Genomic DNA, 26,623 nt, shown 5'->3' on the forward strand with positions numbered 1-26,623 from the left:
ATGCATTGTGTATTCAGGGACTGCTGTTTGGTTGTGTTGCTTTGTTCTGCATCTCATGCTTGCCTAGAGATAGGCTGGCCTGGGGCTGCCGTAGCACATACGGACCATGTGCTTCCCTGGAGAAGGTATCCCGTCCTGCATCGGGATAGAGGAGACACCGCGCCATTGCACCCACTTGGAGAGTTATGGAAAATCCCCCAGTGAACCCCGACATCACCGGATTGCCAGGAATCACGTAACCCTCTGCACCTAATCTGGTTTGGAGATCTGAAGACAATAGCATTTATGGCCTTGGAGCAGGCACCAGATCTGCAAGTCAAGAGGTGCCCATGGGAACGGAAGATTCACACCTCACCAAAAGGCACCTTTGATGTAGGGATAGGATCTGCATATTGCCACCACCCCTTAGTAGAGCGTCATCCCCTCGTCACCCCCTCTTCATCCAGTAGTGATAGTTTAGAGGACGGGTTTGATAGTTTATGGCTGGATAGCACATGCCCCAAAAAGAGTTTATTTAAGGAGAAACTCTCCTTTGTCTCTCTGGTTAACCCACCTTCCCCATAGCAGTGCACTAAGGTGCTACAAGTGACTCTACTACCTAAGTTCTCCGGGAGTCGCGACCCAGAGAGCTCACACGTGGTTTGGCTGGTCCTACCTGTGTGCCTTGGAGTTCACAAGCTGCTGCATTTCGGCTGCCCAGCGTTCCAAGGAGGAGAGTTCTTCCTCAGCTGGACCTCAGATGAGTATAGCCGTGCCCCATTGTGTCTTCCCCATTTTGATGCTTTTGTTATTTTCTATGCTGTAATTGTTCTGATGTACTATTGTAACTAAGGAGCTTGTATAACTGTGTGTGTGATTCTGATTTTGTATGACTGCAGAAACCTTTAGTAAAGACAACATTTATTCTTAATCCTAGCGTGTTGTCTCACTTCCTGGGATATAGCGAGCGTCTCATTGGCCATCTGACCTCTGTATAGACTGGTATAGAACTTACGCACAGCCACAACCACCCAACTTCCTTGGTAGATAACTTGGATTGGGTCTCCAGGAATTTCCTGGAGAAGTTGGCATAACACTGGGTCTGATTCCCCACTCCTCCACTTGCAGCTGCTGGATGACCTTGGGCAAGCCATAGCTCTGTCAGAGCTGTTCTCTGAAGGATAGTTCTGGAAAGAGCTCTCTCAGCCGCCCCTACCTCACAGGGTGTCTGTTGTGGGGAGGGGAAGGGAAAGGAGTTTGTAAACTGCTCTGAGACTCCAAGTGAAGGGCAGGGTATAAATTCAATCTCTTCTTATTATTATGGCAAGGGCCATGGCTCCATGGTAGAACACTGCATTTCAGAAGGCCCCAGGTTCAGTCGTCAGCATCTCCAGTTAAAGAATCCCGGGTTGCAGGTGCTGGGATTCTATGCTGAAGACTACAGTCTAACTGGAAGCAACTGAGCTATGTGGACCAAGGGTCTGATGCTGTATAAGCCTGTTTCGTGTGTCCTCTAGTTTTACTGTGTAAACTGAGAGGTGTTTGGGAAACAGGAAAGATGTTTCCTGCATGCAACAGAGGTTGGTTAAGGCCAAAAACCAGATCACTGGCTTGCTTGTATTTATTTTGTAGATCGGGGGGGGAGGGGAAGGATGATAGTTTAACATCTTTAATTAATAAAATCCCCTCCAACAAAATATTAACATTCCAAAAGATATATGACTAGCTCAGACCTACTTCTCTGGCACGGAGGCATTACTGCATGTGCTGTGTGGATATTTGACATAATACCCATTACAGCAATCTATGCTGCAATTGTTTTCACCATCCCAGTGCCAAGGCAGAAATCCCTTGACCTCCAGAGTTCTTGATTTTAGCCTTAGGCCCCCTTTATAAGATTTTACATATGAGACTGAGAAAAGCTGGACTTCTTCAGAGAAACTTGTCTTGCCCAGGCAACATTCTTTAGATATGAGTGGCTGCGATTGACCTCAGCAACATTCCCTTTTTATAAGTTCTGAGAAGCTGGCAGCAATAACTTTGCACAATTAGAAATTTCAAACCATTCACCCAAATCAAAGGCAAACATTTAGTGCTGGAGCTTTGCAAACTTGAAGACTGACTTTTTCATAGAACTATGTATTCAATTCACCGCAGACCAAGCACTTCCGTATTCGTATCTGCCTTTAATATAATTGTGCATTTGGTTCTGAGCAGAAAAATCTTAGTCCCATGTAAACTGGGCTGTTTCCCTCCCAGAACAGAATGCTGAATAAGTAGGGCACAGCACTAAGACTAGACTGAAAACTCCATTTCAATCTAGGACTTATGTTACTGATTTTAAATTGCCTGGTGGGCCAAACAACAACAATAAAAACCCAACACATACATAGTCTCCCACACACTCAGACACACATATGACTTGTTCCAGCCATGTGCAGAAGTCATGTGCTCCTCCACATTGACACCAGCTTGCTGAGGAAGTTTTTAGATCAGTTCTGCAGAAATCAATGCTATGGTGAGATTGCCAGAAAGATTTCATTTTCTAGAGAAAAATGAAAGATGTGTCTCTTTTGCCCTATCAGGGACAGTCCTGTCATTAGACAGGATGAGGAGGCCTGTCTATGAATTTTGCCTAAGAAGAGTACCATTCAAGGGTAGCAAATAGACAATTATTTCATTTGTTACTGTGTTTTACCAGCACAGGGGGGCCATTTGGATTTTTATGCCTCAGTCAACAAAATGTTTAGGTCCTGCCATGATAGTGACCAGGCATGGAGCTGCCACACTGGTGCATGTAAGTTGTTTTATGAGCAGAAGTGGGCAACAAAAGTTTTGTTCGGCAGTGTTCACATGTGCAAGATAATGCGGGGGGGGGAGTGAGGCTGTTTGCTCCGCAGGAATTTGACCCGCATTTGCGTGATCACACAGTTCCTGGAAGCTGCGGGGGCGGCCAGCCACTGTGTGATCACACGCAACTGCGGGAGAATCGGGGGGGTGGCCATGTATTTCTGATGCACTTCAATGAGGGATCGATGATTCGCATCTCCGCACCGAGGGCTTTTATGCATTGTGCGATGATGTGCATACCAAAACGGGGGGGGGGGAACAATGGCATGGAGTCAGGATGGCCTGATCAGACCATCCCGACACCATGGAAGTGTGCTGGCGTGATCACACTGGGGAAAGTCCGTTCCTGGCCTGTAGTATTTGCTACTGGGTTTTCCCCGGTGTCTTTTTACTCCGCTTCTGCAGTCGAGCAAAACAGGTTGCCGATGGGAGTGGGACGCTTGTTGCCATCTGATTGCGCCCTTAAAATCCGCCCAGCATTTGCGCCTATGGCGCGGCTAATTCTGTGTGTGATTGCGCTCTTCATTTACTTTTTCAACAAGAGTATTTGCTTTGGTATTGTGCTTACAAAATAGCAAAAACCCTTATTTCCTCTTCACAAATCACAGTTGAAAGATTTAAGCAAGAAACAGGGATTAAAAGAAAGAAGACTCTCACCAAAAGATGGCCAACACTCTTGCTGGCCTTGCACCATATCACACATGCATAAATACTATAAATGGTTCACTTGATGCCTCCTTTGGAAGGTGTTGTGCTTACAGTCATACATGACCAGATGGAATCGCTGTCTAGGCTGTTTCATTCATGTAAGTCTTCATGTGGAAGTTACTGAATGATGAACATACATGTGGAAACCCAACATCAGGCTGAAAGTAAACTAAGTAGAACTTGTCATTTTCTCTCACTTTCCTACGTCTTGAAATAGTTTATCAACCAATAAGTAAAGAAGGTAGATGCAGGGCCGGCTCGCTCAGTAGGTGAACTAGGCGTTTGCCTAGAGTGTGCCGGCCCTTAGGGGCGCCAAACTGCACCTGCCCCCTTGCCAAAAGCCCCCCCGCCAAAAGTCCTGCATTTCTGCGGCCGGGTGACCCCCGCCCGCCGCCTCTTTGGCTGGCTAACTTCTCCCTGCCTGCCCCCTTGGCTTCCCAGTGGAGTGCTTCTCCTCCTCCTCCTCCTCTTCCTCATGGCTGGGGACTGGCAGCTGCAGCAGCAGGGCTGGGGGAGCAACGGCTTGTGAGTGCCCCACTGGTCAGCCCTGGTGGGCACATGGGGGGGCGCAAGAAGGGATCCTCGCCTAGGGTGCAAAATAAGCTGGGGCCAGCCCTGGGTAGATGAGGGGAACACCAAGTATCTCTCAGATCTTCATTCCAACCTCCTTTCCTCCCTCATTACACTTGAGGCCTTGCAAAGGAGGTAGAGATGGGATCGCTGAGACAACCAAAAGCATACCTCAGACAGTGAGCTGTGTAGTAGTTTATCATATCTCTACAGGGTGTGTTCAATCCTTTCATTCAGTCCTAATTTACCTGATCAGGATTGTGCACCAGTGGACAGTTATCACAATGATCACCAACTCCATCCCCATCTGTATCTGTCTGGTCTGTGTTGTAGACATATGGGCAATTATCTCGTTCATTGAAAACATCTGTCAGGATGAAAAAGCAAATCCAATAAAATCATATGTTTAGATCCCACTTTTACAGTGCAACATTCACGAGTTTACAAGAAACTAGCAAAGAGACATCAATGATTTACTTCTTTTGCAAGACAATTATATTGCAGTTGCTTTGAGATCATAGAAGGAAGGAATGTAATAGAATGATAACCTTCTCACTACCCTGGTGTGATCTGGTCCATGGGGCCGCGAAGAGTCAGACTCGACTGTGCAACTGAACAACAAAAACATATCCTGTACCCTGAGATTAGAATACACACTGTCATAAACTTTCATTTGTTAGACATCATATCTTAAAAATGGATGAGCAAATCTTCAGTTTTAAGTATTTGAATTGGCAGTTGTACCTGTGTGGGTAGTATACCATGGGATGGCAATTCTACAATGGCACAGTGAATGCCATTCTCTTATATAGCTACTGCACAGTTCAGTGCTTATTAAATAGAGCACATTTGTCTTCCCTTTTACCCTGAAACTGCAGGCTCATTATAAATGGATATGGATCCATCATTTGGTCCCATGCTGGTTAAAATGCTTTTTGGATGACACATCAGTGAATCATTTTCCTATTCACTTTCTCAGTGGTTTCATGCTGACCAACTTTCAACCATACAAAGACTTCAGATTTGACATATTATCTGACAATGTTGGAAAGGCAAAATATAACCAACCTGTTTTATGACAATTCCACCACTTATTTAAAGGTCATGGCTTTACTTTTTAAAGCCCTATGCAGTTTGAGTATAGCAAATCTTGACTAATTTGAGATGATGGGATATACGTTTCTGAAGAAGTACATGTAAGTAAAGTACATCGAATGTTCATAAAAACTTCACACTAGGAGAAATATCCAAAACTTTTAGAGAGTCAACTGCTAGGCATAGCCAACATTTTAACTTGTTTACTGAACCAAATCCAAGGCTTAAGTGTTAATTTCTTCCCAGTGCTAAGAACTGAAATTAAGCTGCCAGGATATGCATCAGCAACATTCTTTCAAGGGACATTGATGCTTCTGCTTCCAAACTGCGCTCAAAACCACAAACCCTGAAGTATTAAAAAAAATAACACCAAAGATGTATGGGTTGGTAGATTTTTCAGGACTCAGCTACTGTTCAGGTCAGTTTTGCCAGTTTAATAGCCCTAAATACCACTATATAATTTACTGACATCCCCCCCCCCCTCTACAGCCAGAAGTATAATTTGGGAACTTCATTACTCTGGCACTCAAAAATAAATTTTCCTTCCCTCCACAAGGGTTTTTGGCAAATTGGTTTGGTGAAGACATTTGATTTGGCTGGCACATCATCTAGGCATACTTTAGGCAAGTCATTACCCAAGACTGTGGCTATTGCTCAACCATAATTATATTTTCATTCTTTATAAGATTATTCAAATAGATTAAATGAGTATTATAGTCTTACAAGAAAGGGGACCCGCGAAAATCGCGGGGGGAGGAGCGGGGGAGCTCCGCACACCTTGAATAAGCCTTTGTTGGGCTTAAAGGTGCCGCTGGAGTCAAAGGAACAGAAAGAAAAACATCACCTGGAGAAGTGAGGGGGGCCCCTCATCCCGCTCTTCACCCATCTGCTGAGAAGAACCTCGCCTTGGAGGGATGGTCGCCTCTGGCTTCCGGGAGGCAGCCGGGGAGGGTAGGTGTATTGCGAAATCCCCCCCCCCGCCGGGCATGTGCAGAGGCGGTTGAGGGACGCTCGTGCCCACCAGAGGCCTCTGGGCGAGCCCACCCTCTTCCCCCACCGCCAGCCGTGCTCTCTTCTGCCATGGGAAGGCGGCGGGGCGGCCTTTGCTTGACGACGCGAAGCAGAAGCCTCCGGGTGGGATCGGGGCTTCTAGCCGACAGACTGAGGGGAAGCTGCGGTGAGAGAGCGGCGGGCAGCCCCAGCCAGGCCCAGTTCGGCCCCCTGCCAGCGCTGCACCAAGCAGATAGGCGGCTGAGGAAGCGGCAGCTCTCTTGAGGTGAAACGGCCTCCTCCTCCCGCTCTTAGAGGCTCTGTGGCCTCTTTCGTCCCTCACGAGGGCCCCAGAGACGGCCATCTTCCTTCTTGAAAACCGGGTCCAGGAGGAATGACGGGACTCAGTCCTCATAGCGCGTCGCCTCGAGTCCGGCAGGGCCGCCGTTTGGCCTCCCTGCAACAGCCCTTTTCCCCCCAACCGAGACTGTTCGTAGAGCGTTCCCTGCGCACGCGCAGTGGATGCTCTTGGAGGGATTTTAATATCCCCCCGATAGTTTTTTACAGTTTTTAGATTTTTGTGCACACGTGGGGACCCCACGTGTGCACAAAACTCTCCCTCCCCCCCAGCTGCCCTCGGTGCGCGGATTTAGGTATCCGCACACCAGGGGGCGACTTCAGTATTAGATATATAGATAGAAAACCGCTCCCACCATAAGCCTTTGGTCACTATGGCTGCAATTCTAAGAATGTTTTCCTCGATATAAATCCTGATGAATAAAATGGGACTTACTTCTGAGTAAAGCTTCTCACTTACACTTGCTGAAGAAACCCTAATTCAAGTTCCTCTATTCAAGAATCACAGGAGAGGGGACATGAAGTCTTTTCTGTATATCCCACAACTTGATGGGATATGTTCCTGAGCAAGTTACAACAGAGTCCAAGTCTGCAGCTTTTATGACCTCATGTAAAATACTACTCTTAAACATTTCCTTCTCGGAAGATTCTGGATGTTGGTTAGTTTTATGGGTTTTAATTGGACTGAGCTTTGTATATTTTCCATTGAGATGTTTTTATTACTTTAATATTGTTTTGTATTTGGAGATGTGCTTCTCCATTTGTTAGTCACCTTAGGTTTACATAGAAAAACAGGATGTAGATTCCTAAGGAAATAAAAATGAATCTAAAAAAATGTTGGAATGGTTATAAAACCAGAAATAGTCTTCAGAAACTTGGTTTTAAAAAAATGGGCACAACAAAGCTTAATGAAATCCTTTTAAGTCTCACTGATTTCATTGGAAATGATTTAAGCATACATTTAACTCTTCCATTGAAATTAATGGGGTTTGAAAAATGCACAGCTTTGGCTCAATCATGAGCATTTCTTGCAATTATTTAATACATATGGCTGAAATGTCCGTATATAACTATGGTCAACAGTGTACGGTGAGAAGTGCAAGACATTGCTTGGAATGGGATGCACATTCTAGTGTGAACTTAAATGTGAATCTCTACTTGCATTCTTTCACTACTAGTTACACAATTAACAGGTTGTGTATAACTACAGCTAGATCAGGACAACTTTGTCATTTGCATAATAAACAAGCACAACAATATTACAAAGTATTATAATATTACTTGTGTTAGTTCAGTGGCCAGCGCGATCCTAAGCAAATCTTAGGGCTGGGCAATATATAATTTGAGTACACAAATCAAAGACTTGGGATGGCTGCATTCAATACAGAGATAAATGAGATTTGAAAGTATCTATTTTTCAGATTGTACTCGTACGTTTCCTTTTTCAAACACACGCATGAAATGTTGGCCTATAACATCATATTGTTTGGGGGTAAGTTATTCCCAATGGAAAATCAAAATTTATTGTGAATCTGTTGCTGCAATGCTGAATAAATATAGGAAAATGAATAAATATACCATCTCCATCAATATCCACTGCGCATGCATCGCCCTCTCCATTATTATTGGTATCAATCTGAGCAGGATTATGCACATAAGGGCAGTTATCACAGCGGTCACCAACTTCATCCTTGTCATAATCAAATTGACGGGGATTGAAAAGAAGAGGACAATTGTCCTAAAAAGAGAAACAAGATTAAATAAAAGTTATAAAAGGTATACAAGTAGAGTTCAAAAGCTATTATACTATAATAAGAATTTTTCCCGTCTATACATCAATTCCACTTCAGAATGGTGTTTCCATTGGGATTTTCAAATGAGCCTCATACTGATGCTAATAATAATACTCAATGAGGCATACTAAGTGAGGCAAACAACCTGGTAGATGAATATAATAACTCATCTTAGCCTCATCAGAAACAACCTGGTAGATGAATATAATAACTCATCTTAGCCTCATCAGAAATAAACTTTTCCTCAGACGAATACAACACAGACCTAAAACCAACCCAGACCCATGGAGTGTTCCATTCTCTTCACATGTTACGATTAATGCCTGTACACCCTGCATTCACGTGTGTACATCTGTTTGTAAGAAAGAGCCAATGCAATTGGAATAAGGGACTAGTACCCGCATAAAGGTGGGGTTTGTATCACACATTCAGCTGTACACACATTGAACGTAACTCAACACATGTATTTTTTAAAAAATCAAGAATACACTGTAAATGAATTGTACATGTATTTACTGCAATTTGGATTTTTAATTTTTTTAATATGAGCATGCTTCTGTGTGTGCATCTGGGAGTCATGGCGACCTCTGGTGACTGACCCCTACTGGGGACCTGGAGGATATTCAGAGAGGTGGCTGAATAAAGCCTGCCCCTGCCTCCCGCCTCTGGTATTTCAAGAAGGTCTCCCATCCAATTACTTGCCAGAGTTGACCCTGCTTAGCTTCTGAGATCTGATGAGATCAGGCTTGCCTGGCCTATCCAGATGAGAGTTATTTACTGCAATTTGTGAATGGGGCTTTTGAGAAACTGTATTGATGCCAAATGTCAAGACTAGAACATTCATGGCCCCCTGTAAAAGAAGTGTAGTAACCTGAGCTGTCCAGAACAAAAACTGTATTTCCTATCCACCATATCTTCTTTCCTCTTAAGAACAGATACAGAGGATTTATGTGGATCAGGTCTGTAACACTCAGTTGAATTTTTCCTCATTCTACCATTTCCCTGATTTTTAAAAAATGCCCTATCTCCAGATGCTTTAAACTTTGACAGATTGTGCCTGCCTTTTCTTCCCATCTGGAATTACAGCACATGAGGAAGGGGACCCTTTCAACTGGGAAAAGTGTGCACAGCAGAACAGGCTTTTATCTTTTCTTTTTGTAACTCTTCTCCAGTGCTAATATTGGGCCTAGTGACTGCTTTTGGCCACTGCATTACACGTGGATCCACTAGATGCCCAGGGCCACATAGGCGTAATCTTCGTGGGGGCGGCGGGGCTTCAGCCCCCGCCGAAATTTTCAGGAAGGTACTCAGCCTCCCCCGGGAGCCACCCTTGCTCCTAGCAAAGCAATGCCTCTGGCCCAGCCCCAGCCCCCCCCGGGAAATTGGAAAGTCTACACCCTTGCAGGGCCACATGTAGTTTGATCCTTAAAGAAATCAGAACATGCATAGATACTGGCAACTTTAAGTTGCTGTCCATATGTGTGTGTGTTTTCTGAACAGAAGAGGTCTTACTGAAGGAAAAGAGCTTACCTTATCATCCTCTACACCATCATTGTCATCATCCTCATCACAGGCATCACCTTTTCCATCTTTATCAAAGTCTTCTTGCCCAGAATTAGGCAGAAGAGGACAGTTATCCTGTACACACAAAACAATGCCATTCTGTTTATAAGAGTTTCAGACATTAGTTAAGCACACATACACCCCACAAGAGAGTCTAGAAGTTCATAATCAGACTCTGAAGCCATGTCTAGAGACTGAACATCCGATTGCATGTGTAATCAATTTTCATCCAGTTTTAGTTGGTAATGGAAGGCAATCTTTGGTTTGCCTATATAATATTGTTAACACTGGCATGGTATGTAATGATGGTTACCACCTGACAATTTTGTTAGGTTGTTAAAAAAAAGGCATTTAACTCTATTAAATCCACATATGTATTACAAAAATAATAGGCTGGGATTTTGGGAAGAGTCTTTTCTAAATGGATTCAACATGTTAGGTTCTTCATAAAAGCAGATCTTGCATATGGCTTCTGGAGTCAAATGAAGTATGTCCTGATGACAGGAGCAACGGGGGGGGGGGGGGGAAAAAAAAAAAAAAAATGCTGAGTTGGCCATATTAACTAACTAGCAAGCAGACATCAGCCAATGCTGAAACACTTCAGTGTTTGAATTTTACATTCATGAACAGAGATATTATTCCTAGTTCCTATAGTTTTATTAAGTCACATCCTATTTTCAAATTACAAACATGTCTCTTTGTCCCTGAAGTTTAATTTATGGCACAGAAACCCTCTATAGAAAGAACAATTAGGAATAAAACTTTTTGAAATGAGGAATATCTTTTTTATAAAAAATAAATAGGTTACATTTTGTGGAGAACTCTAGGCCTCGGTATGAGAAGGGATCAATCTTTGGAATAACAAGCATTGGTTACACTGTATGTTATGAAACTTTCTAGAACAGAGTATCCACTCAGTGGAACAGATATGATCTGCAATAAACTGAATTTTAGAGTTACTTTGTGATTTTCAAGCACAGTTCATTCATCTTTCAAAATATTGAATGCCTTGCCTTCTATATTGTTCCTACCATCTTAATCTGTGCTCCTATGCACACTTATTTAGGAATAACCTAAGTTGAACTACAGTGGAAATAACTTCCAAGTAAATGTGCATAGGTTTGGATAGTCAGTTTCCACCATGAAATATTATTCTCCCTTGTTGTTTAGAAGACAACATGTCTCCTTCATGCAAAGCTGCAATGATTAATCAGAACAAACCATGAATTTTATGCATGTGACCCCAATGGAAATAAGTTTTGTTCTGCATGTAAAAATTCGCTTTCAGCATTTTCAATATGGATACTGAAATAAACCATATCTGTCCCGAACAGCTGATGGGACAGCCCAATTATTTGGAACATGAGAATGATATAAAATATATCATTTACTTTTACCCAGAAATACTTGGGAGGAGCATAAAGTAAATTCACATATTCAGTAGGCCAGGATAAGCATAGGCAGCCATGTTAGTCTGTTGTATTTTCATAATTCCAGATAGGTAACCATGGCCCTGGTCACACGGAGCATTAGCCACGCTACAGAGACGGAAGATAGGTGGATTTTCCAGGCATGATCACACCGCCACATCTGGGAAGCGTAGAGCTCCCATGGTGAACCCAAGGCTTCCCGCCGAAGATGCAGGGTAAGGGCGGGCGCCCTGATCGCGTTTCCGGTGGAATCCCGTGGCATCCGGCGCCCGCCCATGTTCAGTCGCAAAGAAGGGTTTTTTTGTTTTTTTAAGTCTCCACAGGATGCGCACAAGCACCCAACGGTGCAAGCGCATACTTGGGTTTTTTTAAAAAAAATCCCCGTTTGCCACGGCAGTGCCGCTTCTTTGCCGCATCATCTGATCGGCACCTCCCCGGGCTCCCCCCCAACCACCGGACGTCGGCGGGATGTGTGATCCCGTGGCCGCGCGGTAGTTCCCTCCAGGGCAAACAGCCATGCCCCCCCCCCGCGATATCTGGCCCGTGTGACCGGGGCCCATATTAGTTTGTAGGAGCAAAACAAAACAAGAGAGTCAGTACAAAAATCAATGATTCCTACCAAATGTGGTACCAGCAATTATCTCACAGTTATACATTCAGTTCTGTTTGATGGTCCTCAAGAAGACTTTAACAATAACATAGGCCAAGAATGTATTCCTACCAGTGTTTTAGGCGTTTGTCACCAGACAATAAGAGAGTAACTGAGCCAGTGAAATAGTTTGCTCATCATTCTTTCTATCAATAGAAATTAATAAATGGCTCATCCAGGTTGGCAGTCAGCGACTGACTCCTTTAGTTACCATCCATTAAGTCATTAATGATTTTGCCATGATCTCTTCTTACTTACTTTTATGCAGTGATAAGTAGCATTGGCAGCACAGACCAGGTTATTATTGGGCCATCCATCAAGATCCGAATCTTCACCACAGATGAATCCATCTCCAGCATAGCCTATCAGACATTCACATTTGTATACAGGATCACTGAAATGTCCCAAGTAGATACACTCGGCAGATCTGTGGCAGTTGTGTGTCTTATCTTTGCAAGGGTTTGCAGGTTCACATACCTGAAAAAGTAGTTCACAAAGATTCACACTATGCTTCAGTAAGAATTTAAAGGTATTTTTTTTAAAAAGCCCCCAAACTGGATTATGCTAAGTAAACTGCAGGGCAGGACCCCATATGAAATGTACAGAAGGCTGTTCTGATGCAGCAGACCGCTTTTTCTCCCTTTCAATGAACATACTTGAAACACCAGCAACATTTCCCTTGAGGCTTATGAAATGTGATCAAGCAAGTGCTACTATGGCTTGATTTTACAAGCTTCTGTACAACTGCCTTTCAGAAATGAAAACACATTTTGCAAATTTGGTTGGAGGGAAGTATATGTGATAAAAAAGTCATTCAGAAGATTTTTAAACACTTAGAGGAAGTGAGCAGAGACACAAATGTGAGTCAATAACTGTGTCTGAACAAAAACTGAGTTTCCAAAAGTTGCATATTAGGCTTGTATGCCTTTTGACCCCATCAAGCCAAATGCATCCCAACAGTCAACTGTACCCCACCAGAAGCTCGAGAAACTTCCTGTTCTTGCTGCCTATTGCAGCAACAAAACAGCTGAGTTGACAAACACACAGCAGATCAATTCAGTTTGGGTGATGGGCTACTCTCAGTTGGAATTTGTCCTATAACTTTAATAATAATAATAATAATAATAATAATAATAATAATAATAATAATAATAATAATAACAACAACAACAACAACAACAACAACAATAATAACAACAACAACTTTTGATTTATTAATCACTCAATCCTGCAGAGCTGCTGGCTCTGAGCGATTTACAGTTACACATATTCACAAGGGACTAACAATGATTCATAGGGGGTAAGGGAGGACAACATATAATCTTTTTAAATCGCACATGTTTGCAGCCGATGGGGATTTTGTTCAGCTGTAGACTTATAGTCTTATTGAAACTTCTTTGGCAAAAGAACAATTTCCCAAGCAACACAGAAGCCTTTCAGGGCAGTCTATGGTTGCCATCCTCCAGGTGGGTCCTGGAGTTCTCCCAGAATTACAATGGATTTCCAGACTACAGAGATCAGTTCCCCTGGAGAAAATGGTAGCTTCAGAGGGACTTTATGGAATCACATCCCTGCTAATCTTCCCCCTTCCAAACTTTGCCTTTCCAAGGCTCCACCCCCAAATGTCTGGGAATTTCCCAAGCCAGAGTTGGCAACCCTACAGCAATCCCAAACAACTACCACCCTTCTAAACTTATTGACTTTAATGGGTTTAGAAGGGTATGACTGTGCATAAAGCTGCATTGTTTGTTAAGCAAAACTGATATATGTATTATTGTTTATGTTCTATGATCATGCTGTATATACTCATATACCTGCAGGAAGACAGAAACTGAAAGGCCTTTTTTTTTTTCATCAGATTTTGGGACTGACATGGCACTCTCTCCCTACACCATGCTCTCTCTATACCAGATGCATCACATTTTCCATTTTGTTATGCGCCACTGGCCTTCTTTCAACAACACTTACTTGCTTTTCTTTCTTGGCAGCCTCAAGGCCCACCCCATAAGGCTGAGTTCCTTTGTAGCGTGGAGGGCATGGCAAGCAATGGAATCCTGGATTTGTGTTTACACAACGGTGGTTCTGGTTTAATTTAAAGCAAATGTCTGGCACTACCACACACTGCCAAGAAAACAAGCAGAAAGATTTACTGAGTTATCTCATTGGGAAACCTCCAACAATGACAATGGGAGGGGTCAAAGACGTATTTCCACACAAACTGAAACCTCGTGTACCTCATCCAGGTCCTCACAGAATGTTCCATTTCCAAGGTAACCAGCAGGACATGGGCCACAGGACCAAGAACCATCAGGGTAACTGTTGCATTCTGCTCCAGGAAAGCAAGGATTTGACAAACATCCGTCTGCCAAAAGCATACAAAACAGTATCAGTGGTGTCCACACTAAACCAATCCTGTTTGAAGGCAGGTATAAAGAAGAAAAAACTAATTCCTTAAAAAGTGGTAGAACAACAATTGACCATACTACTTAACAAAACTCCCCTCCCCCTATTTTTGTTTGCAGGCTACTCTAAACAGTTGGCTGTACTGACGATTATTATGAGTATACTTGTTATGAAATATACAATGCAACATGGTCAGGTAGGAATGCACAGCAATGATGAAACTCACTTCTATTGAACTATATTACTGGTCCATCTAACCCAGTGCTGTCGACTTCTATTGGTAGCAACTCTCTATGGTTTCAGGCAGAGGACATGCTCAAGATCTTGAACCTGGGACCTTCTGCATGCAAATCATGTACTGAGCTATGGCCCCTCCGAAAACTTTGGTCTGGTCCTATTAAGAAGCTTAGCAGATCTGCAGGGTTCATATGTACAAGTGTGGACATATTCCTATAAATGAACAGGTGTGAAAAGATTAACAAACTATCTAGTACCTTCCCATACACACCTATTGGGCAATCCTGTTTGTTGCACATATCATATTGCATGACATCTCCCACACATGCCTTTCCACCATACTGAGGTTTTGGACTGTTGCAGAGGCGAGACCTTTCTCGAATCCCTCCTCCACATGTAACTGTACAAGCAGACCATGGAGACCAAGGGCCCCATCGACCATTGACTGGAATAAGGCAAACACAAGAAATTAGGTAATACAGCACAGACAACAATCGAGTACCAGTACAGTGATCACATGCACTGGTTCAATTACTTGATCTCAAGATGTAATTGCAAGTGTTCACTGCATCAGTAGGAGTGCAAATCCTTTTTCTTGACTTGTTAAGTCTTTGCATACACTCAACAGAATGTGCCCAATGGGAAGCTATTGCTATACCTATTTGAGCCAGTATTCACAGCCTACTTATTCAGAGTAATAATATTCAGTGGGTAATTTAGACTGACTGAATTGTGGATTGTGACCTTTGTCATTCTCTAGAACTAGAAAACTAGAACATCATCCAAGATGACAATCCAGATGGATAGTTCTGTTAGCCTACTGCAGCAGAATAAAACAGGAATCTGGTGGCACCCTATTCTCACACAAGCCTTTATGAGTCAGAGCTTCCTGCTTCTCACAAAAGCTTATGTGGGAATAAATACTGGTAGTCTTGAAGGTGCCACCAGACTCTACCATCATCCAAAGTAGTGAAAACTGGAGTAATGGTGTGGTCAGATGAGCCCTTTTATCCATTGTTGTCACTGCTCACCAATGGATTTAAATTGCTTGTTCAGACATCATCAGTCCCCTGTGCTGACCCACAACTTTCCCGAAACCAGATAAAGTCCGGCATTTACTGAACCTACCGGTTTCACCATGCGTATCCAAATATCTGATCACTCTGTTGCATGCTCAAACTGTTAGGGAAGTCTGAAGCTTCTGTTCCATGGCCACCATTTTTTACTCAGTTAGCATAAGTACATATTCACACCTGGGTTGTGAATCACCACCCAATGGCAGATAAGCACTTCTACACATGCGTAAAAAGGATTAAAAAAAAAAAAGATGCCTCCCAAGGGCCTTACTGCAGCTGTAGTCTGAGCAGTCAACCATGGGGTGAGTGTGCCATGGGGCAGGATAAGGGTGGCATGTTTGGATGAAACTCTCTGGAACAAATAGTACCAGATAAATTAGAGGTGCAGCCAGACTGTACCAGGTTCTGTCATCTGACTGCAGCCTGGCTTTCCCGAAGGAAAATTTTAAAGTAGAAAGCACATTTTCTCCTAAATTAACTTAAAGCAGATCATCTAGACAAAATAGGAATATGTTCAAAGTGTACTGCTAAAGTTATGTTGTGTAAAAAAAAACCAAAAAACCACCACAGTCTCTGTACCCTTGCATTAGAAACACAAAGTACCAACACAAAATCTGAACGCTGTCATTTTCATGGAAAATATTTCCTTCCTCACTCCCTTCAGCTCGAAATCTTTTGGAAATATCTCCAACTGTTTGGGCTACAGTTTGGGTCCCTCTTTAATTACTTCAGTGTAATAAATAAGTATGATGGATGGGACACAGCAGAGAAGAGCATTCTGCTCTCTTCACAGAATTCTCTTTCATGCACGTATTGCTAAACCCCAGCCACGAAAGCAATCTCTGACACAAAGACTTCTGTGGAGGAGCTAGGAGCACAACAAGACAAAACTAGCCCAGCAATCCAAATATAGCATATTTCTGTAGTCTGTTGATAGCCTTAATGAGCAACAAATATTCTGAAAGGGCCCTCTTTGAAATGTGAGTGTTAAAGCCCCTTGCAGGTGGCTCAAGCAGTACTTTCACTGCTGGCGGTTTCTGTTACCATAAATGCCATTTGGTCTACGCTTTTTAAAAAATTTCAAGTTGGCAGTTGGAGGGCTTGATGGCAATTCTCATCGGGCCCCAGGAGCCTCCAACTGCTGACACAGAGGGAATGGGAAAAGGATACATTTGCTTAATCTGATGAATGCTAACATCCAAGGTGTTGCCCTGTCAGAAGACAAAGCATTTGTAGCTTAGACATTCAGACCAACAACTTACTTGGACATGGGACTCCTTCACATTCTTTTGTTTCCCGGCCACTGCCTTTACAGCTTTTCCCACCCATCTGTGGGATCGGGGAGTTGCAGAGTCGTATGCGAGTTATATTGCCTATTCCACAGCTCACGGAACAGGAAGACCAAGGGGACCAATGGCTCCAGCCACCATCCTGACGTACTGGCCAGAGGAAAAAAATAATGGTACCCAATTTTAGATTATCTATCTCAACAACAATTTATCTCCTCTGAATGGTCCCAATTCTATAAGTGGATTTAACAAGGTTTTTTTCCCCCTATTGAACCGAAGGCTCATGAATACATATCTTCTGTACACAAATATGGTAACATTATCCTTAATTCCTGTAGTGTGTTTTTCAAATGTATGTTGCACCGTTATTATTATTATTTATTTTCCTTGTTTAGCTACTTCACTGTATATATGTTTTAATATACTACTACTACTACTACTACTACTACTACTACTACTACTACTACTACTACTACTACTATTATTTTATATATATTAGATACCGGTTAAAAAAAGAGTCCAAGCCCTGGCCCCCACATTCTCAAAAGTTCTGAGGGAAACCCCCTTTAGAGGTCTACCAGGTACTAAAAGAATTATATTCATTTGCAGTGTTAAATCCTATTCTATAACCACTAAGGGCTGTTTTGACAAACATCTTTGTCTGTAGCAGTCACAGTTAGTGGTTAGCACATCCTGACTTGGAGAGGAAGAGGAAGAAGAGTTTTTATACCCAACTTTCTCTACCGTAAGGAGTCTCAAAGCAGTTTACAATCACATTCCCTTCCTCTCCCCACAACAGACACCAGGTGAGGTAGGTGGGGCTGACAGAGTTCTGATAGAATTGTGACTGGCCCAAGGTCACCCACTGGGCTTCAGCTGGAGGAGAGGGCAATCAAACCCAGTTCTTCAGATTAGTCTGCCACTCTTAACCACTACACCACACTGGCACTAAGACCAGGACTTGGGAGACCTGGTTTCAAATTTCAAGCTAATGTTAACACTGTATCTGTCATTGTCTCTCAGCCTAGCCTTCCTCCAGGGTGGTTATGAGGGTAAAATGGAACAAGAGAAGCTAGGCTTACCAAACGCCGGCGGGGGAAATCTATTTCCTGGCAGGATGCGTGCCGCGGGGGACGGCTGTGCGCGCTGCACCCGCCGTCGCCAGCCCATGCATGCTACACTGAGTTTTGGTTTCTTTTCTTTACTCTTTGGGTTTTTTTTGGTGGGAGTAGGGTTCCCAGACCCCCGTTCCATGTGAGGGATCCCCCAATTTGGGGGGCTTTTGCTGGCCAGCAAGGAAAGCCCCCCCCCAATAGCAACACTATGTGGCAACATCCGCAAAAGGATGACATCATGTGGAAGTGACGTCATGGTGTTGGTGATGTTGCATGTGACATCATCATGCTGGGGACATCACTGTCCACTCCCAGACCACCCCCCAAATCCTCCCACTGGTGCAACGATTGCACCTGGCAACCCTAGGGGACAGAATAAGTAGGATAAAATGTTATAAGGTCTGTTCACAGGTTACTGTGCTGGGGCAGTTTTTGTGCCAGCCCATTTTTTAAAAATAATACACAAGACTTTTATTGACCTCAAGCTGGACCATTTTGCAGTCCAGCCAATGAACTGGCTTCCCCTCCCCGTTGAAGATTTTTACCAGAAGCTGGCCCATCCACCCTCCCTTCCTGGGGGCTCGTCACCTTTTGGGTGTCAAGCAGGAATTTAGGAGCCTCTTTCAAACTAGCAGGGAATGGAACTTTCCCCCCTTGTTCCATGTTGTTCGGGGGAGGGGTTGACTATATTAAGATCTGGTCTTTTCTACGAAGGCTACAATAAACAAAGGCAATGAATAGGGTTGCTGGCTCTGGATTGGAAAATACCTGAAGATTTTGGAGGTGGAGTCTGAGGAGAGCAGGGTTTGGGGAAAGGAGGAACCTCATCAGGTATAATAAAAGAGTCCACCCTCCAAAGCAGCCATTTTCTTCAGGGGATTTGATCTTGATCGTCTGGAGATCAGCTGTAATACCTGGAAGCTATCAAGCCTAGCAATGAATGTGTTTGCCCAAAACACTTGTAGCCATTCTAGGTTGCCTTCAGCAAAAAAAAACACACTAAATGTTAGTGCAGTGGTTTTGTTGATGCAGATTGGCCATTCATAAAACATTTTAATCCATATATTTGGTGTCTTCGGTCTCCTTTTTGGGTGCTGATACAAACAGATACCTTTAAGCAGTGTTAGCCCATGGGAAGGCAATAATCTGTTTGCTGCTCTCATGTGCTGATTTCAGTTAAATAGGCCTTTTACCGGGCCACACAAAAGCTCCAGTATCGGATCACACAGAGCAATACCTGTGACACCTGCCAGTGTTATGTGATTCATCCATTTTTACTGTAGAAAAATGGGACAACTCCAAAATAATTCAGGTCATAGCTTAACATCTGGTGAAGTTAACAGGGTTGTCAACTCTTGGAAATTCCTGGAGATTTGGGGGTGCAGCCTGAGAGGGTGGAGTTAGGGGCGGGGAGGGAGCTGAGCAGGGACATGATGCCATAAGTGTTCACCTTCCAAAGCTGCCATTTTCTCCAGGGGAAATGACCTCTGTAGTCTGAAGATCAATTGTAATGCTGGGGAATCTCCAAGCAGACTGGCAGCACTGGAGGTTAATGAGTTACCTGAGTTTTCTCCAATCGGGATACAATTATTTCACATATAAAACTGAATTCCCAGATTTCTTTTGTTTCTAACCGGAAGCAAAGGATGAGCTGCAATGAAAATGGGGGAAATTATAGCACTCACTGCGATTGTCACATTTGCCAGTGGAACAGATTCTGGTTTGAATGGATGGGCCTCGGCAAGTGTTGCTGGTGACATCACATGACCTTCCTCGCTGCTGGGTTCCAGAACCACAAGTGACAGAACATTCTGTCCACTCAGACCATGGAGACCAGCCCTCTTCACTGTCATCAGCTACAGATCAGAAGAAGAAAAAAAGACACTGCCTTGTTATGTATTTGTAAGTGGGAGCCTGATAAAATACAGATCCAGACAGAGATCCCAACTGTGGATGGATCAATTGAGTCTCAGCTCCCCAGAACTTTAGTTTTCTTAAGCCTCTTGCAGTCAAAAGCATTGGACAGCCAGAAACAAGCATCCAGATATTTATATATTGATGTATTAATGTATTACTTGTATAGCACCATCAATGTGTACAGCCTGTTTGGTCTTCAGCTCTCCCAAGCTCTGGACTCTAAAGGCTTGTAAAATGTCCCATCTGACATATATTCCCAACATGGAAAATTTACCATGTTGGATCCCAGCAAGCATTTCCATGGGCAGTAGGGAAAATTTTTTTCCTGCTTCTGTAACACACCTCCCACCAGAAGCCTGATATGCCTCTCAAAAAGCTATTATGGGGTATCCCCCAGGAACAAGATTTTGGGAGACATTTCAGGCTCCCTTGGGAAGGGGAAGGCAGGAAAACTGTAATTCCAGAGTGGACTATCCTTCTGCCTGTGGATCTAAGCCAACATATTTGACAGAAAGACAGTTTTCAAACCTGATTGCTGATATAATTGTTTGGACCCTCAAATTTGTTCAGCTAGTGGAAGCCGCCCTGAGCCTGCTTTGCGGGGAGGACGGGGTATAAATCTGATAAATAAATAAATAAATAAATAAATAGTGGCAGACCTCTCCTTAAGAAGTCTTCTGCTAACACAAAAGCTCCTAACATTGGCAGTGTTCCTTGTGCTGGAGGAAGGTAGTACCATTATTGAATGAATCCACAGGCTCCAGCCCATATTTTCCACATGGAGTGTGATTTTTCACATAGGGGCACGTGCAGACAATCCCCCTTGTAAAAACTGAGATGGAAACTTCTGGTGTGAAGATTGTATCACCCCAGATCACAGGTTTGAATTGGACCTGAGGTTAGTGTTAATCCACCCATAATACACTCCGTTTCTACAAGGCCCAAGGACTGCTTTCCTTCTACCGCTTCCCATTTTTTCTCCCTACTTCATAATCCTTCTCTATACTTTGAGAAACGTTCAACAACTGAAGAGAACAATAAATGAGATATTTTCTGAAGACATTAAAGGGGGTTAATATATTAACAGCCACGCAGATAGCTGGTAATGTAACATCAGCACAGGAAGTCTGGTGAGTGCCAGCAGTAGGGTTGCCATCCCCCCGATGGGGGCACGAGTTTACCCACTTTGGGGGGGCACTCTGCCTCTCCTCAGCTGGCTGGTGGGGGAGCCCCACCCCCAAGCAGCCCCATCCGCACTGATGTTCCCAGCATGATGACATCACCCAGAGGTAATGTCATCGCACAGGGCGCATTGCGGTTGGGATGCTCTAGCATCTGAGAAAAAACTCTATTGTAACCATAGAGTTTTTCTCAAATGCTAGAGTGTCCTCCTGCAACGTGCCCTGTGACATGACATCAACTCTGGGTGACACTGCAGCATGCATGCGCCAAAGACTCCAGGACAGTGGGCTGGAGCCCGCCGCCAGCAACAGGTAGGGACCTGACAACCCTAGCCAGCAGCAGCTTGGGACTGCCCTTATAAGCACTGCTTGAAGCATTGTGCAGGAATGTATGAGTTAGTAACTCTCCACAATACAGATTTTTAATATACGTCATCTTATATATCATACTTACGGTAAGAGCAGACAGGACAACACTCGCCATCAATAAATAATGGGCTGACACAGTGCACTGCTGGGCATGTGATTTTATGACATATTGTCTTAGAGTCCTACATTCAAAGGAAACAAAAATATAACTATTGTTTAGAAATTAGGCCAACTGAACACCTCACCTTTGAGAAGACTTTTAGTCTAACCCGCCCCCCCCCCAAAAAAAATCTGCATATCACACAAATTTTGTTTGACCACATAAGGTTCACATTCAGAGTTGGGATGGACTTCTACTTCCAGCTCTGCTCTGGGTGCCAATGCCCAGATGGCCAGCTCCTACCACACTACCACTGACTAGTGGGGCCACACCCACTCTGGCGAATGGGGGCACTGGCCAAGAGGTGTCCCACAGTCCAACCAGTCACTACTGGAAGGGCTTCCAGCTCAGTAGGGGATGACAAATGAGCTCTCCTCTCCCATAGCTGTACTAGTGTACTAGTGCACCATTAAGGTTATGCCACTAAGAAAGAATACACTTGTGCAACACTGTTGAGGAAAAACAAGGAAGAGCTCTGAATGTTGGAGGCAAAGGACACAAAAGCAGAAGACTCTACCCAGAAGAGATGTTCATACACAGAGGTGGGCTATCTGGAGCTCCTTACCATCCCAGAGTTAGCATGTCATGGTAATTGCAGTGGTACAGGAAAGAACAACCATAGGTCTGTTGAATCAAATTGCCCTGGAAGGCTAACAAAAGCAATCATGATCACTGCCTTATCATATGCAAGTTCTCATCCCCTCTTATGGACACACACTGCTTGGGATAGCTTAGCATGCTATGAGCATTTGAAATGGCAAAGCTTCCAGATGATCATCCCAGTTTGGAAATATCCTATTGCATGCAGTGGAGCAACTCCTAATAAATGTGTTCAGGACTACAACCTATATCTGTAACCAGGCTCAGTCTCAAAGCCCAACAGTTGGAAGCTTTCTCAAAAAGCTCATTAGTGCTCCTTACTTCACATTGGATGCTGATGCAAAGTTAATAAGCCACCTGACCCAAACCAGGGTGTATGAGTTTATGAATTTAAACTGGTCACATATGTGTTAATACCTCACCTGGCAGGTACACTTTGTGCAGCTGTCCACGACCCACTGTGCATTATTTGCAAATTCACGTCCATCTTGCCAGCAAGCTGACTGGTTCCTGAGTGTTTTGTTGGGGCCAAGTAATTCCCACATGATTTCATTCTCCTTAGACTGTACAATGAAAGGGGGGGGGGGGAGAAACCACATCAGTAGAGGCAAGCTGACCTTTACACAATGCGCAAGCCAACAAGTGTGAAACTCTACCCTTCGACTATAAAGTTAAAATACTCAGAAAGGATACTTGTTTTAACCTAATAAGTGCTTTAGCCTAAAAGAATCAAACTACTCAGTTACTGTTTGTCCAGACCCAAATGTTTCATCAGCTAATTTTATAATCAGTGCTTGCCAAAATTACACAGATCTCAATGCACTTTACAATTCTTTTTTTCCTTCTAACAATCTTCCTTAGAATGGAAGATGATCTCACTCTTGGGACACACATTAGAGTACTTCAGATCTTTTTCAAATGTATGAACTTGACCCATGACACAGAAGGAAGCAAGCAATCAATCCAGGAGCAAGTAATAACAAACAAGGAACATTCATTTACTCCTAAATAACATATCAATATGCATATGCATTGCATAATAATCAGTATATATGTGTATTTATATTTATACAGAGAGAGAGATTAAGGCAGCACAGTGCATTAGGTACTACAAGGGATGTGCATTAGCATCAAAACCCAGATTTGAAATTCAGATTCCAAATCAGGAGCCTTCAAATTCAGAATTTGGAAATTAGAAAATACAAAATTTCTGAATATTCATTAGTCAGTAGGAACAACCATTTTCCACTTCAAAAAAGCAAAACACTTTTTAAAAAAGGTTTTCCTCTGCCCTCTGACATTTCCCCAATACCTACGTAGGGTTGCCATTTTCCAGTTTGGGGCAGGTGATCCTCTGGCTTTGTGGGCTTCTGTAAGAAATCCCCCCCCCCAAACAGCGATGTCGCCAGAAATAAATGTGACGTGCCTACATCACCCAGAAGTGACGTAGGCACGTTGGTGATGTCAGGGGAAGCAACACACTGGTTTTCAGGCAAAACTCTATGGTCTGAGGCTGATTTTACCATAGAGTTTTGTCCAAAAACCAGAGTGTCACCCCCAATGTCACCAGTGTGCCTATGTCACTTCCAGGTCACATAGGCATGTTGCGCAACATGACTTCCAGCTCCCAGAATGTCCCCCATCCCCCCACCAGTATTTCCAACTGACCTGGCAACCCTATACCTATGCTAACCCCAAAGAGTTAAAAGGATGTGGCAAGTGCACACAGCAGCAGCCATTTTTGCCAGGTAGCAATACCAACATTAAGAAATTACTACAATCTGGACTTCTTATCATGGTAAAAGTACACCACCACCACCAATGAGGGAACATTGTGTTTGTCTGTTTGTGGAATGTTTCAGTTTCTTGCAAGTAGCCTAGCCTGCTTTTTACAGGAGTCAATGGAGTCCTATTATTTCAAATATCCAGAACTATAAAACTTGGATTCACAATTGTTCTTAACTATTTTGAATATAGCATTACTTGGTGCTTCTGAATATTTCTGAATCTGAAGTTCATATCCCTAGTTATTACACACAACATACAAATACTCTGATAATTATCTGCTGAGGACCTTTGCATTGATCCCTAATTCCATCCACACCAATAATGTAGTATTGGCAAATAATGCTGTTGTTGGTAAGCTGGGTGTTCCCATCCTTCTGCTAACTGCTATGATACAGTTACTTTTGCCCTGCAACAAGGGTAACTATACCTCATGTTTGCAGTGGAGACAGAGGTTGCACCAGTGCCACAGGTGCCTGGACTGTAGTTTTACCATAACCTTCCAGCCTATGACTGTGCCCTCATTTCCCACCCCAACCTAGACTTATCGTTTCAAATGTCTCTGCATGTTTTTTGTCCTTACCCATCTTTTTTGCCAAGAGGGTGTGTGTTCATTAATTTGGCTGTCTCCCATGATAATGTATTGCCCTCACAGCAAGGCTTTTCCTGCTCTTTCGTTACATCACTTGACTTGGATAATGAGAAAAAATGACTATGGGATTTCTGGGAAGTCAGGAAAAGCCACAGTAACATGATGGCAGCTCAGAACCCTTTTGCAGCTGAGGCACAATCTCCAAATGGCATCTATTTAAAAATATACTAACAATTTAAATGACTGACAATACGCAGCCAAAATCTATTTCCTGAGGCAACAGTCTGCTTTATAGCATGGCCAAGCCATGGATGACATCATAAGTAATATATCATCCCACCATTCTCTGCCCTTTACAGACCATTTCACAAAGGGCTTCAGGTCATTTCTGAAATGTGGATGGGTCTCATTGGTGGTGACCAGTTCATAACCAAACAAAAGGGTTAGAACTACGCTCTTGGCTCATGATTCTGGCTTTTACAAATCTTCTAAAACTATTCCTGCAAAACAGTGTCTGAACATTTGAGGCCTACCTACCACTTTTTGTAGATTTTCTGTTAAGCCATTGACAACGATACGCAGTCCAGTGAGTTCAGTAAACATAGATCCAAGCTCCTCACAAGAGCGATCACAGAACTCTGCCTTCTTCTCTGTCTTTTCACCAACATATTCTGTCATGATGGAAGGGTTAAGATGAAGAATTTCTGTGCTCTCATTGATGGTATTCACTTCAGCTGAAAAGAAAAGAGCAAACGAAGATCAGTTATGTATATGTAACAGCTTTTGTCCGACTATAACGTTGGACTCAAATTATATATTGGCATAATAGGTGGGTTTTAACTCTCTCTCTTTTGGAACATGTTTCATATCAAATTACACCCAAGAGTAAAAGAAAAGGATTGGATGCACCTTCTTCCCATTATAGTAATTCCTTTTCACAATTTGTATCCCAGCTCAAAAGCAGCCTGATTTGAAGCAACAGAAAACAATCCTTTAGGAAAACAACATAACATCAAGATATGCTAGGGCTGCCAGCCCCCAGGTACCAGCAGGGGTTCCACCACTTTAGAGGGCTTCAGCCCCCCGCCAACCAGCTGGCTGGTGGGGGAAACCCCACCTTTAAACAGTGACACCATCAACCTCAAGGCCCTCCATCTACGCCAGCTGCCGGGGTTTCCAATGCGGCAATGGGCAGCTGAGTCTGCAGCGGTAGTGCGGCCAGGCTTATCAGTGGTGACAGCAGGAGTTCGACTGCCCACAGCACATTGGAGTGCCATGGTGCTGGGCATCGTGTCTCTGGGCACTGTGTCTCTGTGCATGCTGCACCGACAGAGTTCCCCAGGGGAGCACTGCTGCCCAGCTCCTGGGCTGGAAGCAGCAGCAATACCAGGAAAAGAGGCCGGGACTGTCTCTTGAGGCATTAGAAGGAGGCTTTGTCAGTTTAGGGGGAGGCTGTCAATCACCGTTTGAGCCAGGGGAGGAGGGCTGGGCTGCTGGCACCAGATAGGTTTAGGGGTGGTCTGCACCAGGGTCTGCTGGCTCACAAGCAAGTGGAAGGGCACAATCAACCTATGATTCACATCCTTTTAAGACCAAGGGAGTAGTGGGAAGCTTACTCTGGGGCTGGGTTGTTCTTGGATTCCTTCATGCTCTCCTGCTTGCCAACCCAGAATGGAAGGACTGCATTGCGCACCCAGCATCCCTGACACAATGGCGTCACTTCTGGGTGATATTATCGCATCTCGCCCACCCCCGGAACACCCCCAAAATTCCCCTGCCACAACAAAAAGGGGACCTGGCAACCCTAAGATATACAATGCTCTTAACAAGAAGGTATCATTTTTAGTCCTAACTCCAGACTTTGTATTTATTGTGAAGAATGGACAGCTTCAAGCATGGACAGCTTCAAGAGGGA

The 26,623-nt window shown here is 43.7% G+C and overlaps 1 protein-coding gene across 1 annotated transcript in view; it reads right to left on the reverse strand.

Annotated features, from left to right (window-relative positions):
• The window catches only part of THBS2 (thrombospondin 2), a 71,061-nt gene that overhangs the window by 24,052 nt on the left and 20,386 nt on the right, over window positions 1–26,623 (reverse strand). Inside the window, exons 5-16 of the mRNA XM_015406850.1 lie at window positions 25,246–25,442; window positions 22,754–22,894; window positions 21,657–21,753; window positions 19,790–19,960; window positions 16,963–17,139; window positions 14,896–15,069; window positions 14,219–14,346; window positions 13,953–14,105; window positions 12,243–12,461; window positions 9,873–9,980; window positions 8,128–8,287; window positions 4,356–4,474 (exon numbers count right to left, since the gene is read on the reverse strand). Of these exons, the coding sequence (XP_015262336.1) occupies window positions 4,356–4,474; window positions 8,128–8,287; window positions 9,873–9,980; window positions 12,243–12,461; window positions 13,953–14,105; window positions 14,219–14,346; window positions 14,896–15,069; window positions 16,963–17,139; window positions 19,790–19,960; window positions 21,657–21,753; window positions 22,754–22,894; window positions 25,246–25,442 (1,844 nt within the window). The remainder of the gene's footprint in view (window positions 1–4,355; window positions 4,475–8,127; window positions 8,288–9,872; window positions 9,981–12,242; window positions 12,462–13,952; window positions 14,106–14,218; window positions 14,347–14,895; window positions 15,070–16,962; window positions 17,140–19,789; window positions 19,961–21,656; window positions 21,754–22,753; window positions 22,895–25,245; window positions 25,443–26,623) is intronic.

The sequence above is a fragment of the Gekko japonicus genome, unplaced genomic scaffold, assembly GCF_001447785.1.
Source record: "Gekko japonicus isolate JY-2015 unplaced genomic scaffold, Gekko_japonicus_V1.1 scaffold1001, whole genome shotgun sequence".
Taxonomy (NCBI): Eukaryota; Metazoa; Chordata; class Lepidosauria; order Squamata; family Gekkonidae; genus Gekko; species Gekko japonicus.